This window comes from Ischnura elegans, chromosome 12 (assembly GCF_921293095.1).
Source record: "Ischnura elegans chromosome 12, ioIscEleg1.1, whole genome shotgun sequence".
NCBI classification, from domain to species: Eukaryota; Metazoa; Arthropoda; class Insecta; order Odonata; family Coenagrionidae; genus Ischnura; species Ischnura elegans.
The window spans coordinates 63,674,603-63,697,919 of NC_060257.1; the positions used below are offsets into that span (position 1 = coordinate 63,674,603).

At 37.0% G+C, this 23,317-nt stretch overlaps 1 protein-coding gene across 2 annotated transcripts in view; it reads left to right on the forward strand.

Annotated features, from left to right (window-relative positions):
* The window catches only part of LOC124168837 (3-hydroxy-3-methylglutaryl-coenzyme A reductase), a 210,303-nt gene that overhangs the window by 179,199 nt on the left and 7,787 nt on the right, over window positions 1-23,317 (forward strand). For both annotated transcript variants that reach the window (XM_046547173.1, XM_046547172.1), the window contains exons 4-11: window positions 6,357-6,444; window positions 12,316-12,506; window positions 14,677-14,783; window positions 16,083-16,231; window positions 18,097-18,228; window positions 20,359-20,522; window positions 21,404-21,747; window positions 22,936-23,130. In XM_046547173.1, coding sequence (XP_046403129.1) covers window positions 6,357-6,444; window positions 12,316-12,506; window positions 14,677-14,783; window positions 16,083-16,231; window positions 18,097-18,228; window positions 20,359-20,522; window positions 21,404-21,747; window positions 22,936-23,130 — 1,370 coding nt within the window. The remainder of the gene's footprint in view (window positions 1-6,356; window positions 6,445-12,315; window positions 12,507-14,676; window positions 14,784-16,082; window positions 16,232-18,096; window positions 18,229-20,358; window positions 20,523-21,403; window positions 21,748-22,935; window positions 23,131-23,317) is intronic.

The window sequence follows — 23,317 nt, forward strand, 5'->3', positions numbered from 1 at the left end:
CAGACCTGATGATAGCATGATATGCAGAAACCCGGGTCGTACTATTTCAAATAAAGTGTGGAATAGAACAAAGTATTTTTATTTTATTTTATACCACAATGTCCCTGTCGCTGGTATCTTACGGCGTCAGTCGGAGAATGTTAATGCAGGCTAATTGGAGATCAATGATTCTCCTGTGATCCGCACTCAGTTCAGCAGAGTGTGGTATTCAAATCAATCTTATAGAATTTTTGACTAATGACGATGAATATTTTTTATTTTTCCGAGATCGAGTTGTAAACCCTATGCCACACTTCCTAATAGAGCTGGGACCAGGGAACTTTATAACAAGGTCATCTCATGTTAGCCTGGATCCAAATACTAATTTAATCAAAATATAAAAATATCCTAATTTCACGGATTAATAAGGGATAAAAAGGCTGTTTAGCGCAATTCAAACTCAAATTTTGTGGTCCACCAAATCCATGATTTTTTAATACTTTTTTTCGCGATTGTAAGCGACTGCTAATTTTGGCCAGTCATCATTAGCCCCCCAGTCCCATCATCAGGTGTTTATTTTATTTCCCCAGTTCCCGCGTATCTAGAGAATTCTGCCGCTTGGGTAGGCACCCGAAAGGGGAGATACCTGTGGCTAAATTGTGAACCAAGGACAGAATAAAGTTATTCCAGGTTATATTATAGCACGTGTAATACGCGTACAAATTCGTCAATACATTTTATCCTTTTGTTTTTATGTGTTTCACTTCTTCTGTCAGTACTTAGCAATTCTTAACATTATCTTTTGTGACTTCCGAATCGCTCTTATCGCCATATAACCGCGGGTACATCATTACTATGGTCACATTTTGATTCATTTGCTTAAGTGCGTTATGTATGTGGACCAACTCCGCAATTTTTACCATTTTTCTCTCTCATTCCCGCCGCTTTCTCTGTTATTTAACTGGGTTGACTACCTCCTTTCTACCAAAACCGTTGATTTTTTCCTTCAAGTGTATGATAGTTTTTTTTCCAATATTTTGACTGATACAATTTGAATTTTAAAGATTCAGGGAAACCAATTCAATTCATTGAACATTTAAAATTTATAACTGACTGCATTCAGCCACATTAAAGAGTGATTTGTGGGCTAAAATACTTGCGTATTTTTAATATATCTGCTCTAACTACTGGAGATATATTGCTTCAGCTAATTCTCCTGGGTTTGATACTCATTTATGTGATTAATGGATGTATACTAGCGTAATTACATTCAAATTATTAATAAACCTCAGTAGGACCAGGTGAATTCCTTAATAGTAATAGCAAATATAAATGACGTTCTGGGGCTACCCCAAAATATATGTTGAAGGTATGAATACTGAAGCATGTAGCTATATATATACTAATTACTAGAGAGATATTGTATCAGGTAAATATATTCTTGAGTGTTATACGCATTAACACGATTAATGGAAGTATATTGGCGTAATTACATTCTAATCCTGTTAACTTCTTGGTTTCGTCCGTCTGTCTCTGTCCTTGTAAATGAAAGCATGCAGGCAAGTGTAGATAACGTGTGCCACGCCCGCCGCCATGCGAAATATGATCTGGGTTTGCTGGAAATTAATTCGGCTTTATGCGGTACCTGCGACACTCTTACCTTTCTCGGCTAATGAATTATTATCCGTAGCTCGGTGGCGCAGGTGCACCGTTTACCTCCTCTGAACGCTAAGCCGTTTTCCTATGTCACCTGAATTAGTGTAATCCATTCTGAAGGGATGACTTCGTTTTTCCAATCGCTTTTCCGAAGCGAAGCTCGTGAAATTCCTTTGCGAGGGACAATTTCTCCGACTAGCCTGCGGAAATTATTCGTTTTAGCAGCTTCGCCTTAGCAATTTAACATGCAATTACCGTTTTTCAAGAGCTTGAGCTGGGCTTAGGGATCTAAATTGCTTGGGAATATTATTTAGTTAAATACTCAGAATTTTTTCAAACCACCTTTCTTTTCTTATGGAATGTGATGGGATAGGTGTTTCGTTAAGATATTGTGGAAGACTTAAGAGATGCGAGAAACAGAAGATATATATTAATAATTTAAATAAGGGTTAGGAAAAATTCCCTTTAAGTTATCGATTGAATAAGTAAAAATACATAATAGTTAAGTCTCTAAAAGTTTAATGACGTCAGTAACCTGTAATAGACAGTTACTTTTGAACATTGAATTAAGATTATGTAGGATTGTAATTACTCTCTTAAAACTATAACAAGTATAAAATCGATGTCGTGAAACATTATTGAAGGATTTGCTTATTTTGAACGAATTATTGAAATTCTGGCAACTACTGAGTTTGACTGGAAGGAAGAATTTGGGAGTAATATTAACAAAACCACTCAAGTTGGCTGTGCAGTAGCTCGAATGTAAGGCCGAAATTGATTCTACCTGCGTCATTTTTGTAATAAAATAAATTGCTTATTAATTGATTTTACTTAAATCTACACAGTTGTCCTCCGCTGTGAGAATTAAATTTACTTAAAATAAAATTGCCTGTGGAAATAAAGAAGGAAATCATGTAAAGAAACGTTTACTCCATGCTGAACGAGTTTCATTCTCAGATTTATTATTACTTGTTCATGGTGGCCGGGCAGGAACCAAAACCTGAGGTCAGCACAGAAACTGAAATGGAAAAATCAAACAATTTAATAAACACTTTTATGTAGCTATTATCAAAACCCTAGTATAAATTTTTTTCTTCGTGTGCTGTAAATCTATTGGAAATAAAATTTCCCTCGAAAGAAAGAACATGCTAACCAATGGTATCGTCGTTATATGCTTATCAGACCCATCAGAGGTCATTTCTAGGAAAGCTGTCTAGGAAAAATCAATTGATCACCGTTAAAGTCTCAGAACTTACTGGAGGAAGACCAAGGTACAAGAATTCAGCAACTGAATAATGGCTACAACAATAATTTAAGGAGCAAAATAAGCCGAAAAACAAAGAAGGCTAGAGAAATATAGACGAACAGTAGTAATATGGAGAAGCTTAAAAAAAATAGCTTTTCATGTACAGACGTGCAAGCTATTTATAGGATAATGAGGGCATGATTATGAATTAAGTTCAAGATTAATTGCCATAAGGAGATATTCTTACGGAAAACAAAGCCAAATTTAATAGTTGGAAAGAATATCTGGGAAAATTATTACAAGGAAAATAATTAAAGTAGATATTTAAGTGCCTCAGGGGTAGCATCTGCAGTTTGAGAAGCATGGTAGAAGAGGAAACATAATAAAGATACACTGTTGTATGTTCCACAGAAGTTTTAATAACCGACCGAGGTTTCGACAATACACTATGTCATTTTCAAGGTTAAATGGTTAAATGTTTGAACAGCGATGTGCTCCGGCTACAGTACAAGCGATCTTGTTAACGTGCGCAGAAGCCGAAACTCGCTAATGTTTGTATTTATTCCTGAATTCTCGGACGTTGAAGTCACCAGCGCGCCAAGCCGGAGAGTCAGTCACCTTGGGGAGAATGTCTATCGCACAAAGCGATGTCTCCCGAGGAGGAACCCGCGGTCTTCTCCGCAGAAGGAGACGACCCATATTCGCGCATTCCTTTGTCCCTTCCGCCAGCCCCTCCTCAACCGTCCCACCTCTGGGAGAGGCCTCGCGGGCCCCGGCCGCCTTGGCCGCCGCAGGTCTTAATGCCCCGCCCAAGAAAGTGAAAAGAAGAAAGCGGTGAAAGTGACCGGCGTGTGTGCTGGATGGATGGCAGCTGGCGTGTCCTTCCCACTCCACTCCCATACATCTCACGGACGGAGGCGCGCGGTTATGTGCTCAATGCGTTGGGTTCTGCCGGCGGCACTCGGGATTGCTTGCATGAACTAGCGTAAAAAGCAATTAACTCCACACTCTCTCTCGTAACTATATGCGGCACTGAAGGTCCAGCCGTGAATTTTTTTATTCAAAACAAAGTGCGATCTATGTAATGCACCACATATCCAGCTATAGCTTAGCCGGATTATCGAAATCCCCGAATTATTGGTAACGTGCGGGAAACAAACAAAATGTACAAAAGGTTTTTAAGCACTGCATGAAACATGTGACTTTGTACGCATTAAGGCGTGCGTTTGCAAAGTTATACACATCAAGGATGAAGTTTGCCATGAAAAAATATTTGACTTGGCCGGGATTCGAACCCGGATCTTCGAATTACCGTTCAGGTTACCGAAACTCGAAAGAGAAAATGGCTCGGTAGTGTAACTGGCTAGCACGCCTGACCGGCAATTGGGAGATCCGGGTTTGAATCCCGGCTAAGTCAAATATTTTTTATGGCGAACTTCATCCTTGGCTAAGTCAAATATTTTTTATGGCGACTTCATCCTTGGCGTATTTAGCTTTTTAAGGTATAATTTTACAATGAAATACATACAAGGACGTCAAATCTCCCTACTGTTGAAAAAGCTAACAGAATCGGTCAGGAAACGTTGGGGCCACCCAAACAGCTATTTGGGGAAATATCCCCTGTTTTTTATAAATTATAATGACGAAAACCTGTGCAATTTTCACCAATGAGAGAGATTCGTGTTTTTTATGATTCCATTGTTGTACAGGATAGTTTAAAATCCATATTCCAAAATATTAAATGAACCAGAACTATTTTCTTCATATACGCTTGCGACCAAGATTGAAACCGAAAAGTTCGAGTGTCACATTATCACGAAGATCACTTTGTATCTTATTGAGTTTGCTGGGCTGCTTGTAAGATATCGCTTGTTTTCATGTTATTTATTTTGATTTGAAATGTTGTATCTGCTAAATTCAGTCCTTAAGAAAAAGGAAAAGTATTGTTACTTAAACTATAATTACTTCAGTTTTTGTTTTTTCCATATCCCTAATTAATATTGAAGTTGAGAGTTCCAACATTGTTTCAAACTTTGGGGGTTCTGAAATCTTATATGAGGACTCAAAATAATTTAGAGAGATCGCAAAAGGTCATCGTGTACAAGAGGTATATGAACTTGCAGTGTTGGCAGCCTCAACAAGTAAACGAGTAGCTCTTTTTTGGCTGCAACTCAAATCAACACCCGGTTTTCTACAGGTTGGCACAGAATTCTGGCCAAGGGCCTACCGTGAGAGTGGAAAGCACTCACTCCACTATCACAGGTTTGGGCTGCAACCAAATATTTCGGACCCGAATGAAAAAGGTGGCGATATTTTGTTCCAGACCTATTATTTTTATTGGCGACTGAAACATATTGTTATCAAAAATTTAATGCGGTATCATGTAATATTTGACCTTGCTCAAGCTTGAGGAGCTATCGAGAATAGGATTTGGTTCTTATCGTTTGATACTGAGCTTGTTCGATATTAATTTTTTAAACCATGGGAGACTATTTTACGGTGGCGGAACGAAGTGTCGATGAAAACAATTGATAAGCTCATTGCAAACTGAAAAAGTGACCTTGATCAGTCGGAGTGGGAAGGTTCTTTATCTTCTTTTTTTATAATTCACTTTTGAACAGTCAGTGAGTATGTTAGTCGTAAAATATGTATAACGTCGTGAATATGCAAGCAGAGGTGCCATGGTGCCGGAACGCGCCGGAATGCCGTTCCGGCATTGGTTAACAAAAGACATAATAGTCAAATAACACTTTTATCAATTTTGTCGCCTCAAGAGTTTTAACAAATACATTCGTAATCAAAACAAAAAAAATTTAAATAATAACTTGTAGTAAAAGAATACACACAGTAATATTTCACTCATAAAAAACTAGGGGAGTGCGTTCCGGCACTGCTAACTTTGCCATGACGTCACAGAATGCCAGGTTTATCGATCCAATAGTTCATGTACTAAGTATTTTGGAAATTTAGTAATTATTTTACGTCGAAGTAATTTATTGAAAAATAGAGTATATTTTCAATGAATTGTAAAAAAAAAGCTTTATGGAATCAGTAACACTTCCTTAATTTAGTTATTCAGTCTAAATATTTCCTGTTCAGTTATCCCATTGCCCATAGTCTGCTCGTGAATTCGCTAGGAAAACACGTCAAGTTTGATGGTATATTAAAGGATGGTTAGGACTTATACAAAACTGTCCTATTTTGTTTATCAAATAGAAAATTTGAGCCTGAATATATATTTGACGACGAAAATATTAGCTATGATAAATTCTCTTTTCTCTGGTGCTTTGATCAAGATTATGGACCCATTAAATTTAATTTTTGTTCACCCTTCCTGTTGTGCTTTTCTCGTTGTGTAGAGTAGCGAAACTGCGGTTGAAGGTTCCGTCATATTTGTCATATGTTCTCGATTTATTCCTCTGTGAAACCTTGGACTTTTTTATTTATCGTGTATTCATTTTCTTTTTTTTTACAGGTATTGCTGGCCTCTTTACCGTCTTCTCCAGTTTTGTGTTCAGTTCCAGCGTCATCAATTTCCTTCGAAGTGATATTTCGGATCTCAAGTGAGTATTCAGACCCATTTATCTTCTGTCACTTTTACCCCAAGTTTTGGACCTTATAAAAGTGTTTTTCCCTTAAATTTGGCGCGCACTTTAGAGAAGGTTGTACGCTTACGTACGTTGTGTTGAGAAAAAAAAACAAATTAAACAATTTTTATTACATAGCGTGGGTCCATCCGCAAAATCAAAATTTTCCATTTAGGCTTTCAATGTTGAAAATTAATTATGCAAAAAAAGTCATATATTTCTTGGTTATAGTGTCATTTCATAGATTGGTGGTCATGGTGAAAAATATTAAACTTATTTGAATTGCTGAGTTCCTTGACCCTCGTATTGTCATGTTAAAAGTTCCCAACATTCTGACTTACCTTCATTTTCAGTTTGAAGCGTCCCAGATGTTCCCCTACGAACCTAAGCTGGTCAGTTTACGTACATTTGACGTCATAGACGAGTTTGTTTTCATTTTGAATTTTGAGCGGCGTTCTTCTCAGATGGCAGATACAGATTAGGGCACGGATTTTTTTTCTTTCGTTCGACCTTTGCGCCGCTCTTTTACAATGGAACGTGTGTCATTCATTCATTCAAGCTTGCGTTCTCTCTTTCTGTGTTCAGAAAAGTCTGTCTTAACTTCACGCGGGTGGTCATTACTTTGTTACTCGATCTGCTGTCTATCACCAACCAATGTTTACTCCACTGGATGGAATGGAAGCATCCAGAGAAAAATTAAAGAAAGTAAAGTATCCAGAAATCCACATCATCCGAGCAATAATAGTGTAGTTCGAATCTGTAGTGATGAATGATGCTCCCTGGTATGTCACCTCTGTTGAAAATCAAAGTTTTGTGGTAATGTTCGATTTTTAATATGGGTAACATCTCTTGCAAACGCTAGTAAAAATATTTCGGATACGATTCGGTACTTCCATGTTTTTTTTGTAAATTATGTCTTCGTGTGATGGCTCATAAAATGCAGAATGAAATGCCCAAACAACCACCTCTTTTGACGTTTTTCAATGGAACGTGTGACATCCGTTCAAGCTTATGTTCTCTTTTACTGTGTTCAGAAACGTCAGTCCTACCTTTGCCCAGATGTTAATCAAGGGTTAAATAATTCTATGTTGCTCAACCTGCTGTCTGCTTATCCTTAACTGATATTTACTCCACTGGATGGAATGAAAAATTGTTGTACCAATGCTAGGACATGACACGGTATGTTGACTACAGCTGTCTGACTGTAACCAAAACCTCGGAGGCCACGATCGCATTCACTGCTGAAGCCAGCTTGAACAGGGCCGGTTTTACCGTGAGGCAAAATATGCACGTGCATAGGGGCGTCGCAGTCCAAGGGGCGCCTTCAAGGGCGACAGTTCAATCAGTTACAGCAGTTCGCAATGTTTTTATTTTTGAAGTTAATCTTCTTTTTTGTTGTATGAATTAAGTCTAGGCGTTATTTTTAGAAAGGGCATTCACAAAGTGCTTTAGTTGCATAAAAGTTAAACTGTTTCATTTAGTTTTACTACTCCAAGCTGTTTTTCTTCAATTGAATTTTCTATGTTTTCCCTGCCTAAAAATTCAAGCATAAACTTATGCTGTCAGCCATATATCTGTTTATTCCTTTTTCCGAACCTTACCTCATGCGAGTGGCAATGCCCTATTATAAAATTGGGGAGGGGGGGGGCTTAAGTGAGGAGGGGCGCTCAATGGAGAGGTGCCTATAGCGTAACTTTGGGTAAATCCGGCCCTGAGCTTGAAGCGCAGTTTGATTGCTAGTAAAAGTAAGGTAAATAAAATAAATGAAATTTGCGTCACATTTTACGTCAGAACGAATTTGAAACTGCTGAATATAATTAATCCTTCTATTTGAGTGTAGAAGGGATGGAATGCCTGCAACATTGGTGAACTCTGAACAATAGAATACCACACTGAGACAGACCTCGAGAAGCTCTTCAGTCAAGTTCATGGAAGAACGTGCAACCCTCAATTATTTTTCTCTGTTCACGTAATTCTAATTGATCAGTTCCTTGGATTATAATTCACCGCAGGTCTATGAAATAGTTAAATCGACTTATTAATCACTATCCTCACGCTCGAGTTACGCGCGTTTTTCAATTTCAAATACATTTTGGCCATCTTCTAAAGGCCTGACCCGCTTCAACTGCTCCAGTGCGCTGTGCTGAGAGATCAGCATCCCATTAATTTCAGTTCAGTGCTTAGAGTTGTAGTGGTCACTAAATACTGTTGAGATTGACTTAAAGTTCTAACTAAAGATATTGTGAAAAAATATAGATCTTCGATAGAAGATCTTCGATATCTATTTTTAAACTGTGGGCGACTTTATTTTACGATGTCGGAACGAAGTGTCGATAAAAACAATTGATAAGCTCATTGCAAACTGAAAAAGCGACCTTGATCAGTCGGAGTGGGTTATCTTCTTTTTATATAATTCGCTTTTAAACGGTCAGTTAGTATGTAATTCGTAAAATATGTACAGCGTCGTGAATATCCCAGGTTTTTCGATCCAATAGTTCATGTGCTAAGTATTTTGGAAACTTAATAATTATTTTACGTCGAAGTAAAATGGGCACCGAAGCACCAGTCATGCGTTTTACTCGTAAGATTTTCTCATGGGCCATAATAAATTCGTATTTATTTGAACTGAATTTAAAAATACAATTAATTTGATGAAACTTTCACGTACATACATGCCTAGTAGGAAATCCACCCAGGCGGGATTCTAACCCGCGACCTCTAGAGTAGCAAGCGCGGATCGTACCTCGCCGCTTACGAGGCCGGTAATGTATTACAATGATGTTTTCAAAGTTTTTTCTTTGGAATTAGTCGACGAGGAATTTTTCCCATTTTCCCCCTCACTATCACAGCGGAGGGTGAAAATGTTTATAAATGCATATGTGGGAATGGTGAATAAACTAGATTGTCGTGTTCTGATCGTCTGATTAAGAGTTGTTTGCGGCGGAGAACTCTCTGGATTTACAGGGGCTTCCTAATGATTTCCACGTGTTCCCTTCGTTTGTGATTAATACCGAGTGAGGTACCGTAGTGAGGTTTCTACGTGTGATGGACACAGTTGAAAGGAACGAATGATTGCGCAACTTATTTTGTTGGGTCGCGTGAATGATTGTATGTTTGCTCCACGTGTCAAATAGTTGTCCATGCGAATGTGTCAACGGAAGAGAATCACTGTCAGTGTCCTAAAGGAATAATTCCTGCCCTTTGATACTTTCCTTGTCAGAAAAGCTGTGGCTTAGTTGAATTTACAAATTTCCCATCACCAAAGATCAGCAAAAATTTTATGTCTACCCTGTGTACCTAGTAAATTTCAAGGTGATGTTTTTGGTTTTCTACTATTAATAGCGCACGTAAAAAGTTCACCGATCTAGAGATTTTGGTGCGTCCTCTGAAAGGTAGCTGTTTTTTAAACCTATCTGCTCACTATTTTATGAAGTATGCTTATTGATTTAAAAGTGGAAAAGGGCCGAACATTTTCGGAGTGAGAGTAATCTAAGGAAGAAGATAATTTGAATGGGTAATTAGTTATTTAAATAAATAACAGATCGTAGAACTTTTTCTGCGCTTACTCAACTTGAATAAAATTATAGAAGGAAAATATCTAATAGTTCCATGAGTGGAACATCACCGGAAATGGATAAATATTCATTGTCGTAAGAAAATTTTTCGTTTGGACTGGGATCCGTCCCATGGCAGCATAAATTTCTGTTGAAATTAATACGTTGATTAGTTAACTTTGTGGAAATCCAATTATATGAATAATAAAACAGCTTTAATGTTCCATGTTCTAAGTATTATTATTTAGTGGAATGTATAAATTTGTTGTATTAATCATTTAATGGCTTTCCACACTTTCCAGATTCCTGAAGGTCAAAATTGTCTTTGAAACTCTACCGTATGAATGTAATTTTTGAATATCCAGTCGGAAGTCAGCCGTTAAAAACTTTACCCCTTAATTTACGCAACACTTCATTCACAATCAGATCCGAGTTATTCGTAAGGTAGTAGAGCCGTAACTGGCATGATACGGTTCGAACTTCAGGTGAACCAATGCGATAGTGTTTCACCCTATAATTTTACTCATCTTCTTGTTTTTCCTAATGGGTCTACACTCTATGCTCTAGATTCAAAATCTTTAGTTTATAATTTGAGTTTGGTGTACTGTGCGTTATCAATAGCCTTTCTCAATGTGTGTCGTAAGAATATTTTCCCTGAACTTGTCTCACTATGAAAATGCGCTAATAGAATTAGCCCAAATGAATAAAGGATTCCAAGGTCGATAATTGCTCTCTCCCCCCGTCCTACATGACCCTGATCGGTTTGTCATTGTAAGCTCAAATTCGACTGCTCATATTCGCAAAACGAGGTTGTTTTTTTTATATCCAAAATCGTATTTCATTAAACTAATGCGGGTGATGAATGGGAAAGTCAAGTTACGGCGAAAACAAAATTTTTCTCATTCTGCCATTCTCTTTTAGTTTATAAAATTAATAATACGCGAAAATTACTGCCCACTTTTCATGAGTTGGTGACGTCGCTTGAATTCTGGTTTATTGAGTCTTTCATGGAAACCCATACAGTAAGGATGAGAGTGGAAGGGGGTAGCTAAAACCCTCTTCGGTAAGCACGTGTACCCGTCATATGTATACATTGTGTACATACATTATGTAAATACATTTTACTTAACTCACCGATGAAGGGTCACTGAACTTCCCTTTAATGATTCTCTCGGTACCGATATGCACGGCAATAGTTTAAAATTCGCAAATTAAACCCAAGTCACGTGACTCAATACTACGTTACCATGGAGACGCTCGAGGTATGCTGGGACCAAAGTTGTAACGTCACCCGCCCTCTACTAATCCTTACTCAAAGAAAAAAACCGCTCATTGAGGGAATGGCCACTCACAACAGTGTTTACACCGACGAACTACGCGCGGACAATCTGTAGGTAATTCACTGAGAAGCGGTGACCCGCTCGGCAGGAGTGCATGACGTATACGTATCTGCGCAAGGATTATAGCCGAAGTAGTAGACATATTGAATAATGGAATAATAAGGTCTTTTTATTTCCCAAACTCTAGTGATAAAAATATGGTGAACGAGGAAATGTATTTGAGTGCTTTCGAATATTATGAAAACCACCATATTTTTCCCATATTACCCACTTTTATTTGAACAATAGGTTCGACTTCTATGCGGTCAATTGGTGTATCTTTGTACAGTACTGCTGGATAGTTAAATTTCCTAACCCCAGTGGATTTCTCGCCCTTGAATTTTAGATTTATGCTAATTATTACAATAGATATAGAATATAAAATGCATTTTACTTGTTATCTTAACGAAAATATTTTTATATTAGTATATTACTTTAAATCCTGCTCCAAGTAGAAATTATTCATCTTCGATTCATTTAAAAAATACAAAACCACGTACATTTTTCATAATTACTTGTGGTTTTGTGGAGTTCGTTTTTTATTTATAAATTGTAAGAAAATACAAGATGGAATTCAATGCATTTTCATGTGAACTTGTGGGGCATGGTTTCCTAGTGGGTAAAGAGTTGGAGTGCTGATCTAAAGGTCCCACATTCATATCCCAGGTGAACCCTCAAACAAAAATCCTTCAATGGCAAGGTGACCCAGGGAAAGGGGCTGCCCTCCCTACCATGTATGCCTCTGGTTTGGATTGGGACGAGCCCTACCCTCACCTATTCAAACCAAATTTTGAATCTGTGAATGAATGACAGTTGTATAATGAAATTATGAATTTGTCAAGGTGGCATGAATAAATGCTTTTTTTTACTGGTGTCTATTATTTATGAATTTATGTCCTCCTTTCTCCTCTCAGGGATGCTCTCTTCTTTTTCCTGCTTCTGATTGACCTGTCCAAAGCCACACTGCTCGCTCAGTTTGCCTTGAGCTCCTGTAGTCGTGCTGAAGTCCGAACCAACATAGCCCGGGGAATGGCAATGCTTGGACCCACCATAACTCTGGATACAGTGGTGGAAACATTAGTCATTGGCATTGGTACTCTTTCAGGTCAGTCAACTCATCATGTATTTATATCCAGTGGCACAGTGAGGGGGGTTTTGGGGGATAAACCCCCAGAAGAACTCAAAGAAATTTTAAAATTCAATCCATTTTACTTAATTGTATAACTATTACTAGAGATACGTGAAAATTGCACTTTCATTTTTATTTTGTCTCACTTTCAATAACAGTTTATCGCATTTTGTAGCGTCTATTTTTTATTTTCATAATGAGGTAGATGACGAGAAAATGTAGTGAAACACAGTTATGTGACAAAATACAGAATATTTTAAATAATTATGTTGTAGAACAATAATAAATTAAGGAACAAGACGTATAGTGGCGGAGGTGTAGCTTGCCCACGCCCACTTGTAGTTCGCGGCCATGTAGAGTCCCACCCGACTAGCAGCTGGCCTGTCATTCACATGCTTTAAGCGGTGAGTGTCGGCGGAGCATTGATGCTCCGCCGCTGCTGCTCTTTTAAATTGCGCTCGGCACAAAATGTATGAATTTTGCCGTCAAAAAGGCAAATTTGCGTAAAAATATCATAATAGTCCAGTCATCGCATCTATGTCGCATGCATCTATATCGGATTTATCAAATTTGCGATTTTCACGCATCTCTAACTATTACTTATAGAATAGTGTAAGAATTAATAAAATATCCCTCATAAAGCCGTAAAACTCACCATTTTGAACCATCTATCTTAAAAATTTTCTGGCGGGGGACACCCAAAGCTCCAGTATTTCATACCCCCCCCCCAGTATAAGTTGCTACTAAAACCCCCCCTATCCTTAATTTTTAGCTGCATGCCTGTTTATATGCATGAACCTTTCATAAAAAAATAATTGTTCAATGTCTGTGGATGGGGTGAAATTAAATAAAATTGGTGTTAGCCTGCTTTCTTTTTAAATAAAAGCTGGTCGTACTTTTCCACAATATTTTAATGCATATGAAGCGTTTCGGCTCACGGACTCATATTCTGGTACTGTGCCAGAGGATGGCTCTGTGAGCCGAATTACGTCGTACGCATTAAAATATTGTGGAAAAGTGCTACCAGCTTCTATTTAAATATGTCGAACTTCCACCACATAAGGCCTGAATCTGTTGCACTTATTAGCCTGCTTTACAATTCATTTAGTTTTCCACAATAAAATTTTTATGTTATGACCCATTGTTCCAAATTTAATATTGCAAGCAGATTTGGTTGGTGTGATTTGAGTGTTGTCTTTCCACCTGTGGTTCTGGATTTTAACGTGGAAGAAATTTTTAAGAGACTGTCCGAGCCCTGTTGGAGTTCTTTGAGGAGGGCACTTCAAATATAGCACTTAATGTGTTAGATGGGAAGTTAAGCTGTGGTCAAATTGATGTCTTTAGTAAAGAACAAGATAATGTTGATGTTTGGTTTATCTCCACACTTCCTTCCCAACCCATTCCTCATTGCACAAGTGGCCTCAACTGTTGGTTGTCTTTACCAAATACCATAACTTATGTATAGTATAGTGTAATCAGACTCCTCATTGTTGCTGCCAAGAAAACAATACCTCCTCTCCACAAACTCTCAACAATCGCCCACCGAATCAAATCCGCTCTTCTAGTAGCCCTTCTAACACTAGATGAGCAGATTTGATTCCTTGGGCGATTCTTGAGTGTTTGTGGAGTGGAAATATCGAAAATGTATAGATTTTGTGCTCTAAAATTTTGATAGAAAAATTTTATTGTTCGGGAACAAAAATAATGTAGTACAGCTTGTAGGCACATTAATTTCAAAATAGATAATTGCAATAAAGATAATCTTTTATTTTTTTGAAATTTCCATTTATAATGTTTGCAACTGATTTAATTTAATGTAATACATGCTTTTTTAATTTAATGTTTCCTGTGTTCAATTTTTTAAATGTGTTATGTTTTAAAAATTTAGGAATTAATAGTGGGGAAATTGCCATTTCATTTTATGCAGAACTTTTAAAGAAAGGGATTAATTTGCTCCTATTGTTCATGGAAAAATTGAAGAATTTTTTTTTGTTTCTTGAATTCAAAGTTTCCAGTTCATGTAAGGGAAAGCACTTGATCTATTTCTTCCAGAAGGTTTTGCTTTAACATTGTCCTGTTCAGTTTTATAACTTAAATTGCTAATCCATATCACAACTTCATTTTTATATTTTTCCATCATTTTCAGGAGTGAAGCGGCTTGAAGTTCTCTGCTGCTTTGCCTGTATGTCAGTGATAGTCAATTACATGGTGTTCATGACCTTCTATCCTGCTTGCTTGTCCCTCATACTCGAGGTAAATTATCCAGAAATTCATGTAATCTATGTGTTACATAATGGTGCAATTTGAGTCTGTAGTGATAAGTGATGCTTCCTGGTTCGCGCATTAGTTTATCTGGGATACACCAGGGATGGACTGTTTACAGTTACTGCAATGACGAATTAAATGACATCTCTGAAAAAGGATGCTATTCATTTGCAGGTGGATCCCTCTTTGTGGGAATCCAGGTCTCCCATTAAGAGAAGGCATCCCCACCCCTCAATTGCTTCGTCTTTTCTTTGGATTAATTTAATCATTTGTTTCTTGCCATTTTGAAATTGCCAGGGTTCTTAGTAAAATATTGGCAATTTTCTTTTTCTGGATTATAAAAATTTTATACCTCAGACAATACTCTGGTAAAATGTTCAAATTAGATGTACAGGCATATATTAACGAGGATGTGTTCTATAAACCCCAAAAATTTCAAGATGGCGGTAGAAGAGTTGAATGAGTTATTGCTCAAGAAATAAGGCTGTTTGATGCATCCTCATCCAGACTTTCCATAATGGATGGCTTTTGGAATGGACTCAAGTAGTCTTAACATTTTTAGAGGAGCTTTAGCCTACCCACAGAGAAAAGATGTTCTTACATTTTTCACCGTCGTTGTGACTAATATGTTTTGGGAATATTTAGTCAGCACCATGTTGCTTTCGAAGTCAATGCATAATATTTTCAAGGGCGCAAAATGATGACTCTGTCCCGGGGACACAATGTGTCTGTCATGTCCATCTGTCTCCTCTTCATCCATCTTATTTCATGCTAGTCCAACTTAAAATGAATATTCCCTCCTTATCTACAATGTGAATAGCTCATACCACATAAGAATTTTGGCTCACTGGTGTTTGAGTAAATGAATCACTTGAATTACCTTGTAGTAATCACTATTAATACACTTAAATTTTTAACTCAATAGTAAAATTGAGAATTCTGTGAGAGGAGGATTTTTTTAGGCTCTTAACTCCATCTAGTATGAATATAACTGTTTATAAAAAATTTATTTCAATACTAAAATGCGATGTTACCAACAAAAACGCAGGTTATAGTTTATCTACTCTTTTAAATCAAAATCAGGATGACAACAGTCATCCATTGAAACCTTGGCTTGTGTTTTTATCAATAAGTGTGGATCAATACAGTAGTTCAGTCATTTTGAACTGAAATAGTTCCTCACTATTCAAAGCTTTTAATATTATTAAATGTGATAAAACAGTGTATTCTGAGATCAAAGCATTGTACTCAATATAATTGTTCTCTTTTATTACTTCACTTGCACAGCTGTCCCGTAGTACGGATGGAGAGAAACCATCTTGGCACAACAATTCCCTTCTTCGTGTCCTTAGTGATGAAGAGCAGAAACCCAATCCAGTTGTTCAGAGAGTGAAGATCATAATGGCTGCTGGTTTGATGATGGTGCATGCTCACAGGTTTGTTTGAATCACTTTGTTTTAGTTCTGAATGCTCTCATACCAATCATGTTCGCCCTGAATGAAAAGTTGTTACTCTGTACCCTGTAGTTTATCGAAAACGTATCTAAATTTTCATGAATTTTTTGCTTGTAATTCCAAGCTTTAATTTTTTATTCGGAAGTCAAGAATTTTTGTTTTATTAAGTTAGTGTACCTTGTGGAATGCTTACCTCGCAAGTTGCAGAAATTAATGTTTTTAGTCTGAAACCTGGTGCTTTTCCAAAACAAAAATTAAGTACCAAGCAAGCATTTGTGGCTGAGACCTTGTAACCTGTCCTTGGATTAGTATTTATATGAAGTTTAAATGTGCTTTCAAATATTTTGGATGGCGCTTCTGCCTGTCTTTCGATAATTTTTCCGTCACCGAAATTGCCTTCCAAAAATAAGTGTGGTTAGAATTAGTTTGTTTGGTGGGTGAGTTTCATTTTTAGATTTTGCACTTCCTCCATTTGGATGTTGTAAGTGGTAGAGGGGCTGAGAAGCACAAAGGACTCTCATTTTTGGAACAGTCTTGAGGAGGGGGACCATTGTTAAGCAGGGCTGATTTGCATGAGAGAAAAAAAGTCTTCCATTGTACCGTCTGAGGGGAGATGGAACGACTTTATGGGGGAAAAGCAGGGTTTGCTTGGTGGTTCTAAGTTTAGATATGCCTCTCCAATGTTATCTAGATAAGCTATGGTTGCTTATACTTCCATTCAAAGCCTCCTTTTGTATAATAATGGTCTTTGGGATTCTGTTGAGCTCATTTCAGTGGGAGCTCTATGCTGGTGAAGTTGTTCTCATCCTTCCTAAGGCGACGATCCTTAGAAATCTTGACAAGTTCTGTGAAAACTCAACTATTTAGCTTATTTATTAGGGATTTTATAAGTCACCTACCCACTGTTGTTTGATTCTTCTGTGACATTGGACCTTCATGGTTTCTACCTCCGTGATAGATCTGTGGGAATCAGCAATGAAGTGAGTGAATTTTTTTTTTCATCAACAATTTTGTGACTCTCATCGTGAATGCTTGGGTATACAAAGGATCTTTTTCCCTTGGGGAGTTTTGTTGGCTTTAAAGGAAAAGGTGGTTTATGCTGCCAAACATATTGTGCCACAATGCAGCATGTTTGTGCGCATAGCACCACAGTCTCCGAGGTTGAACCTAGAACTTAGAATACTACGGCATTTACCATAGACATTATTCAGGGAAATAACTCCAGATTTTCCAGTGGTGTAGCTACATAGAATCACCCATTAGTGTGCATAGAGTGTAAAATATTCCTCATAGGATAAACCATTTGCCCAACATCAACCCAGTCAAGGAAATGATTTTTCCTTTCTAGAACTAACGCTTTTTATTTGCGCTTTTGGGTAACTATATAAAGGTATGCAGCGTAAACTTTATGTGTACTTTTGGATAACTACATAAAGGTGTGCTGCTGTCTAGTTATTTCCTTGAATATTGTACCCTTGTGTGCGCTGCCCAGCTAGCAAAAGTGATAGGTACATAGAGTATACTTTTTTCTATGGATATGCTCTTTCTTGAGAGATATCATATCTTATGCCAATGTCAAATCCTCCTTGGCAATTGATGTCATATTTTTCAAAGGCTTCGTATCCATAGAATTCAGGAATATTCTATGCATATATTATTACTTGTGCTAGCTGGGTTATTGTTTACGTTTTATGAATACAAGATTTTTATGATGAAGTCTTAGGATGTGGAGATAGTGTAGAGTATGGGTTTTTATTAGGTGTTATTTTGGTGACGAAAGTTCAGAGCATCTTAACGTTTACCTAAGAATCTAAGCCAAGTTTGCCCTATCCTCCTCATTCTCCCAGTCGGTGGCCGTTTGGAACGGGTGAACACAGCGACATCCCTGAGGTGGAGCCTCGCTCTCCGCTGGTGGCTGATCATGCTATGGCCTCGAGCAACAGGACAGAGGACATGGACGTCCACGTATATATCATGAAGTAAGTCAAGGGAAATAAAACCTGTGTAAGCAATGCTCACGTCACCATTAAAATGTGTTGAGGAGGAGTCAAATGAACTAAGTGAAACAAATCCTTGTACTTGATGGCCATATGTCGTTGAAATTCAAGCTGATCCTTCTTACTGATTGGTTCCCTTACCCTAATTCTTCTGAGTTTTCTCTGTTTCATTTGTTATTTTGGTTCATCGTAAAGCAACTGTACTCTTTTGAATAGTGGCTACCATATCATTGTACTATAAAGTAATGAAAAAATTTATTTTTCGTAAGTTATCTCTTCAGTTTTGGAGCTGTTTACCTCTTACAATAACATAGTGTTCATTTATTGCGCTTGTAGGCCCATGAAAGCAACTCAGTTCCTCAGTAGATAAAGTCTCCTCACTTGGTTTTAATATTAATACCACGAAACAGCTTCAATAGTTTCCTCTTTAAGATGTTCACAAACTAGTTGTTATTATCGTTTGTAGGTTTCTTGGATATTTCAACGTACATAGTTGTTTGTGTGCTCCTCCTTCAGCACTTTAGACCTCTGTATTGCTATTGAAATGTCTTTAGTGTTGTGAAGAATCAGCTTATATAACAGGAGTCACCAACCACACCCTTTGGGCCACTTGAAACCCACAAAACAGTTGTTTTAACTTTTAAACTGCTACTGGGAAGAGATAATTTTTTTAATGTTGTAAATTAATATTTTTTTAATCACTTCAAATCCAGTTATGTAACCGCATAGCCTTGCCACTTTTGCAACGCAGGCTGCAGGTCGTAAAAAGTTGTGGAAGAAGATTGCTTTTGAATTTCTGGAGTAGAGGCTTTGTGTTGCTTTTCCTTCTCAAATAATTGCTCACCATAATCAATTCATCTCAAGTGATATGCAAAGCCTAGGATATTTTTGGAGTGGTAAATGCATTTTAAAATTGGTAGGGATCAACTAAAAGCTAACTTATTGAAGCTTCAATGCTCTGGCTTATATCTATCCTTCAATACTTGGAATACCTATTAATTATGGGAATAATGCAGACTCCCTCCATAAATGGGTTTGATTAAAGATGGAATCGATATAAAATTGCATTTGATTTCCCTTGCGCTTTTGAAAATTTCAAATTTCACTTGGTTTGTGTACGCATTCATGTATATTAAATTTTCAATAATTATAATCCATAAAATTTCATTCGCATTGACTCTATTGTGTATATTGATTGGATTGATGCTAATGTTCTGTGCTACGATTTCTCATCTGTAAATGATATTGATTCAAGAATGCAGTGTAATTCAGTTAACGATGAGTTCCCTGGAATGGTTAAATATCATACTGTGAGGCTGTACTGCAGTATATTCGTGCCTCCTCATTTTTTCTTGTCTGTATGATGTGTAGGCCAGATTTTCTACTAACAATTGCTCAAAATATGAATTCATTATAAAAGGCTTTGTCATAGCAACACTGATGTACAGTTGCTCACCATTTGATGCATTGGTAAATTTGATCTCGAAAGGCATGAAGTATTGCCAACTGATTCTTCACCAATACAAATTGAGCTTTGAAATTTTTAACTTTGGATTTTATAAGGTTCATAATATTGGAATCTGAAATAAAATATTTTTAACGCTTATGAAAATTTAAGCATCTTACAGTTTTTAACCATTGCAAACCAAGTAGATTCAGCTCTTGATCATAATTGCGGTTCATTTCTGTTAGTGAATTACAGATTGTTTTCCCTTTACATTCCTATCGCCCCTAAGCTATTTTAAGCCTTATAGATGCTCTCTGCTTCTAATGGTGCATGACTTAGTCTCTGTTGTTTACCCTGGGCTTTTTAAGAACGTTTTCTTTTACTGGTCTAGCTCTAGGAAAAAGGTAAATGCTCTAGGCATGATGATATTGCTTATTCTCATAGAAAATAATCATTAGAATTCCAACTTTGATTGTCCCTGGAATATACCCTCCTGTTTGCCTTTTTGGAGTTACATTTGAAAGCTTTTCGTGATATTTGAAACATACCTTAATATTAAAGCCCTTTCCTTCGTATTTGTGCACTGTAGGAGTTTTTTTTCTGTGTACATATTATGTAAATGTAAATCACATAAGTATTACTGTAATTTTCCATTTATTTCACAGGTGGCTGACTGTCAGTGCTGAGCACTTTGTGATTTTAATCCTCCTCCTTGTGTTAGCTGTCAAGTATATTTTCTTTGAGCACAAAGAGGAAATCAACGAGCAAATTATGCTATCAGAAATGGCAGACTTGAATGATGGCACAGGCAGTTTTGATGGAAGAATAGGTGAGTTCTATTTTTCTAATTGTAACCGCAACCTTTTCTCTGTGAATCTATTTTCATCTTGATGGATTAACTGGCTGTAGTATCGGTAATATAATTTTTCTAATTTGCACCTTTGTTGCTTCCTCTGCTTCAAATTCAACCAGTAGCTGATACAAAAAAAACTGGAGGGGGGGCGCAAAAGATATCTTCAGTTACCTTTACTTTTATCCCAATAAAAAATAATCAAGTCACATGCAGAGTTTAAGAAAATTTTTTAGCTAAATTTATTACACGCTTATACAAGACAATACTATCTTATGATATAAAAAAGTTATAATTGTGGTTCTGCAATATTTGGCAATACAGTCAAGGGGGGGCGCACCCCCTGTGTCACCCATCTGTATCCACCACTGAATTTAACTGTAGGTACTAATTGGATGTTGAAACTGGGTTGTAAAAATAAAATTAACTCTTAGGTTTTGGGAGTTCGTGATTTTAGCTCCGAGATGGTGTGGGATAGAAGTAATAAATATTTTGCCCCTCTACCCTGGCCGAGTGTCTTGCTGGGAATGAACCCTTATAATCTGGGGCAACCCTTCCTCTTTCTTATCAAGGGATAGGCCTAGATTTGGGCAGAATTGTAGGCATATTAACTGCATGGAGCTTTGCTATCCTTACTATGAGGGAAAGTGCCCGAGTGTAAGATATTCGGGAAGCAATAAAGATTTTGAAAACTGCTGCAGGTAGTTGAGTAATGGTCAAACGTTTAAAAACATTTTTCCCGCAGTCAGTGTGCAAAACATATAAAATGTTCCCGCAGTCTAAGGATTAACAGTCAATTATTTTTCATTTTCTCTGTCATGTACCAAGGTTTTTAATATTTTTTCTTTCTTTTTCTCCAGACCAAGCTCACATGGATGCTTTCCTTCGTCGCCGCCTTGGTCCTTTGGCTGATCGTGCTTCTATGTCGTCTAGTCAACTGTCACTGGCCCACCTTGGGTTTGAATCGCGAGTCGGTGGGGAGTGGGTCGAAGTGAGCCCCTTGAAGGAGGAGAAGGGAACGCAAATTCCCGAGGAGACATGCTCTTCGTCTCAGGATGAGGATGACGAGGGTGGGATCATGCTGAAGAAAGTGGGCGGTGGTTCCTCTACGGAAAGTCAAGAAGCAGTGAAGGAGAAGTCTCTCGTGAAGGCACCAAAGAAAATGAGATCTCTGGAAGAGTGCTTTAAGATCTCAAAATCTGAGGTTTGTACAAACACAACTATGAATGCAATCAATGAATTAAATTAATTCAATTAATCAAATTAAAATTAATTAATTAATCTAGTTCATTGATTTTAACATTATTCTCTTCATTTAAAGATCCCCCAAGCTTTCAATGAACGCTTTGACAGAAAATTTCATCGTTTTATCTTTCCCAATTCTGAATTTTCAATAATTTTTATAAATGATCATCTTGTGATAAAATATATTGAGTGAAGGCATCCTTGGAGTGAAGGAATTCCTTGTGAAGGCATCAATGAAAGTAAAATCTTTTGAAGAGAACTGTAACACCTCAAAATCCGAGATTTATTTTAGGAAAAGTATCATGGAGGTCAAATATGTAAAATTTATTCACGCAGTTTTAAGATCCTCAAATCTTTCAATGAATAATTTGCCTGAACAACTCATCAGTGTATATTCCTACATTCTGAAACATATGTGGATAACTTTTGTAGTTAAACTTGATATTGATCTTCATATTTCAATGATTGTCCTGTGAATAAATCCATAAATTGCTTTACCTTAACCGAAAATCAGAGGTCAACGGCAGTGGGGTAGTCAGAGCTTTTTTGGGGGGGTCCAAAACCAAGGATGAAAATCTTTAAAAACAGGGCACTAAGCAGAGTGTTTTAAACTAATTTTAGTGCTTTTCATAATAAAAAAATTCAATTTTCAAAGAAATCTTTTGTAAATTCATGATTTATCAATATTTTATTTTATTTTCTGTCCCAAATAATTAGATCTCTGGTAGAGTGTTTTAGATCTCAAAATCTGAGATGTGTGATGAAATCTTAAAATTATTTGTATCACTTTTTCATGACATAAAAATTTAGAAGTTTATTTCCTGAAGTCAATGAATGTAGGAATTAATATCTCCTGAATTGGTTTTTTTGGTTGGCCAGGCAACCAACGTCTGGGAGGAGATATTAATTCCTATTTTAGTTGGCTTTAGGGGATACATTAATAAATTTCATTTCAGCCAGTTAGTAGCTTGACCTAATTTTGTTTTACCTAATTTACTATGATAGATACCAATTATTTATTGCTACTAGTTAAACTAACATTTTTTTAAAATATTTATGTGGTATTAATAAAAATGATTGTTAACTTAATAAGTGTTAATTTATATGGGAAATTAGCATATAACTCCAGATTTTGATGCAATTTTAGGAAGGAGCAGAAGTACTTACTGACGATGAGGTGATAATGCTTGTGATGAATGGGCATATACCAACTTACCTGATCGAGAAGGCTGTCGGTGATCCAGAAAGAGGTGTTGGCATCCGAAGGAAGATTGTGGGAGCTGCTGGAAATCTTGGAAAATCTTTGGATGGGCTTCCCTTTGAGAATTATGATTACAACAAGGTAACTTTCACTGTTATATTTCTTGTATAATTCAAAATTTATGCTTCACGACCCCTTATTATATATATATATATATATTTTTTTAGATCACGAGATGTGGGTCAATTGTAAATATTATTTATTTTTTCCAAACTTTGCCAACGTTTCGGACATTATATTTGTCCATCCTCAGGGCTATAAAAATGAT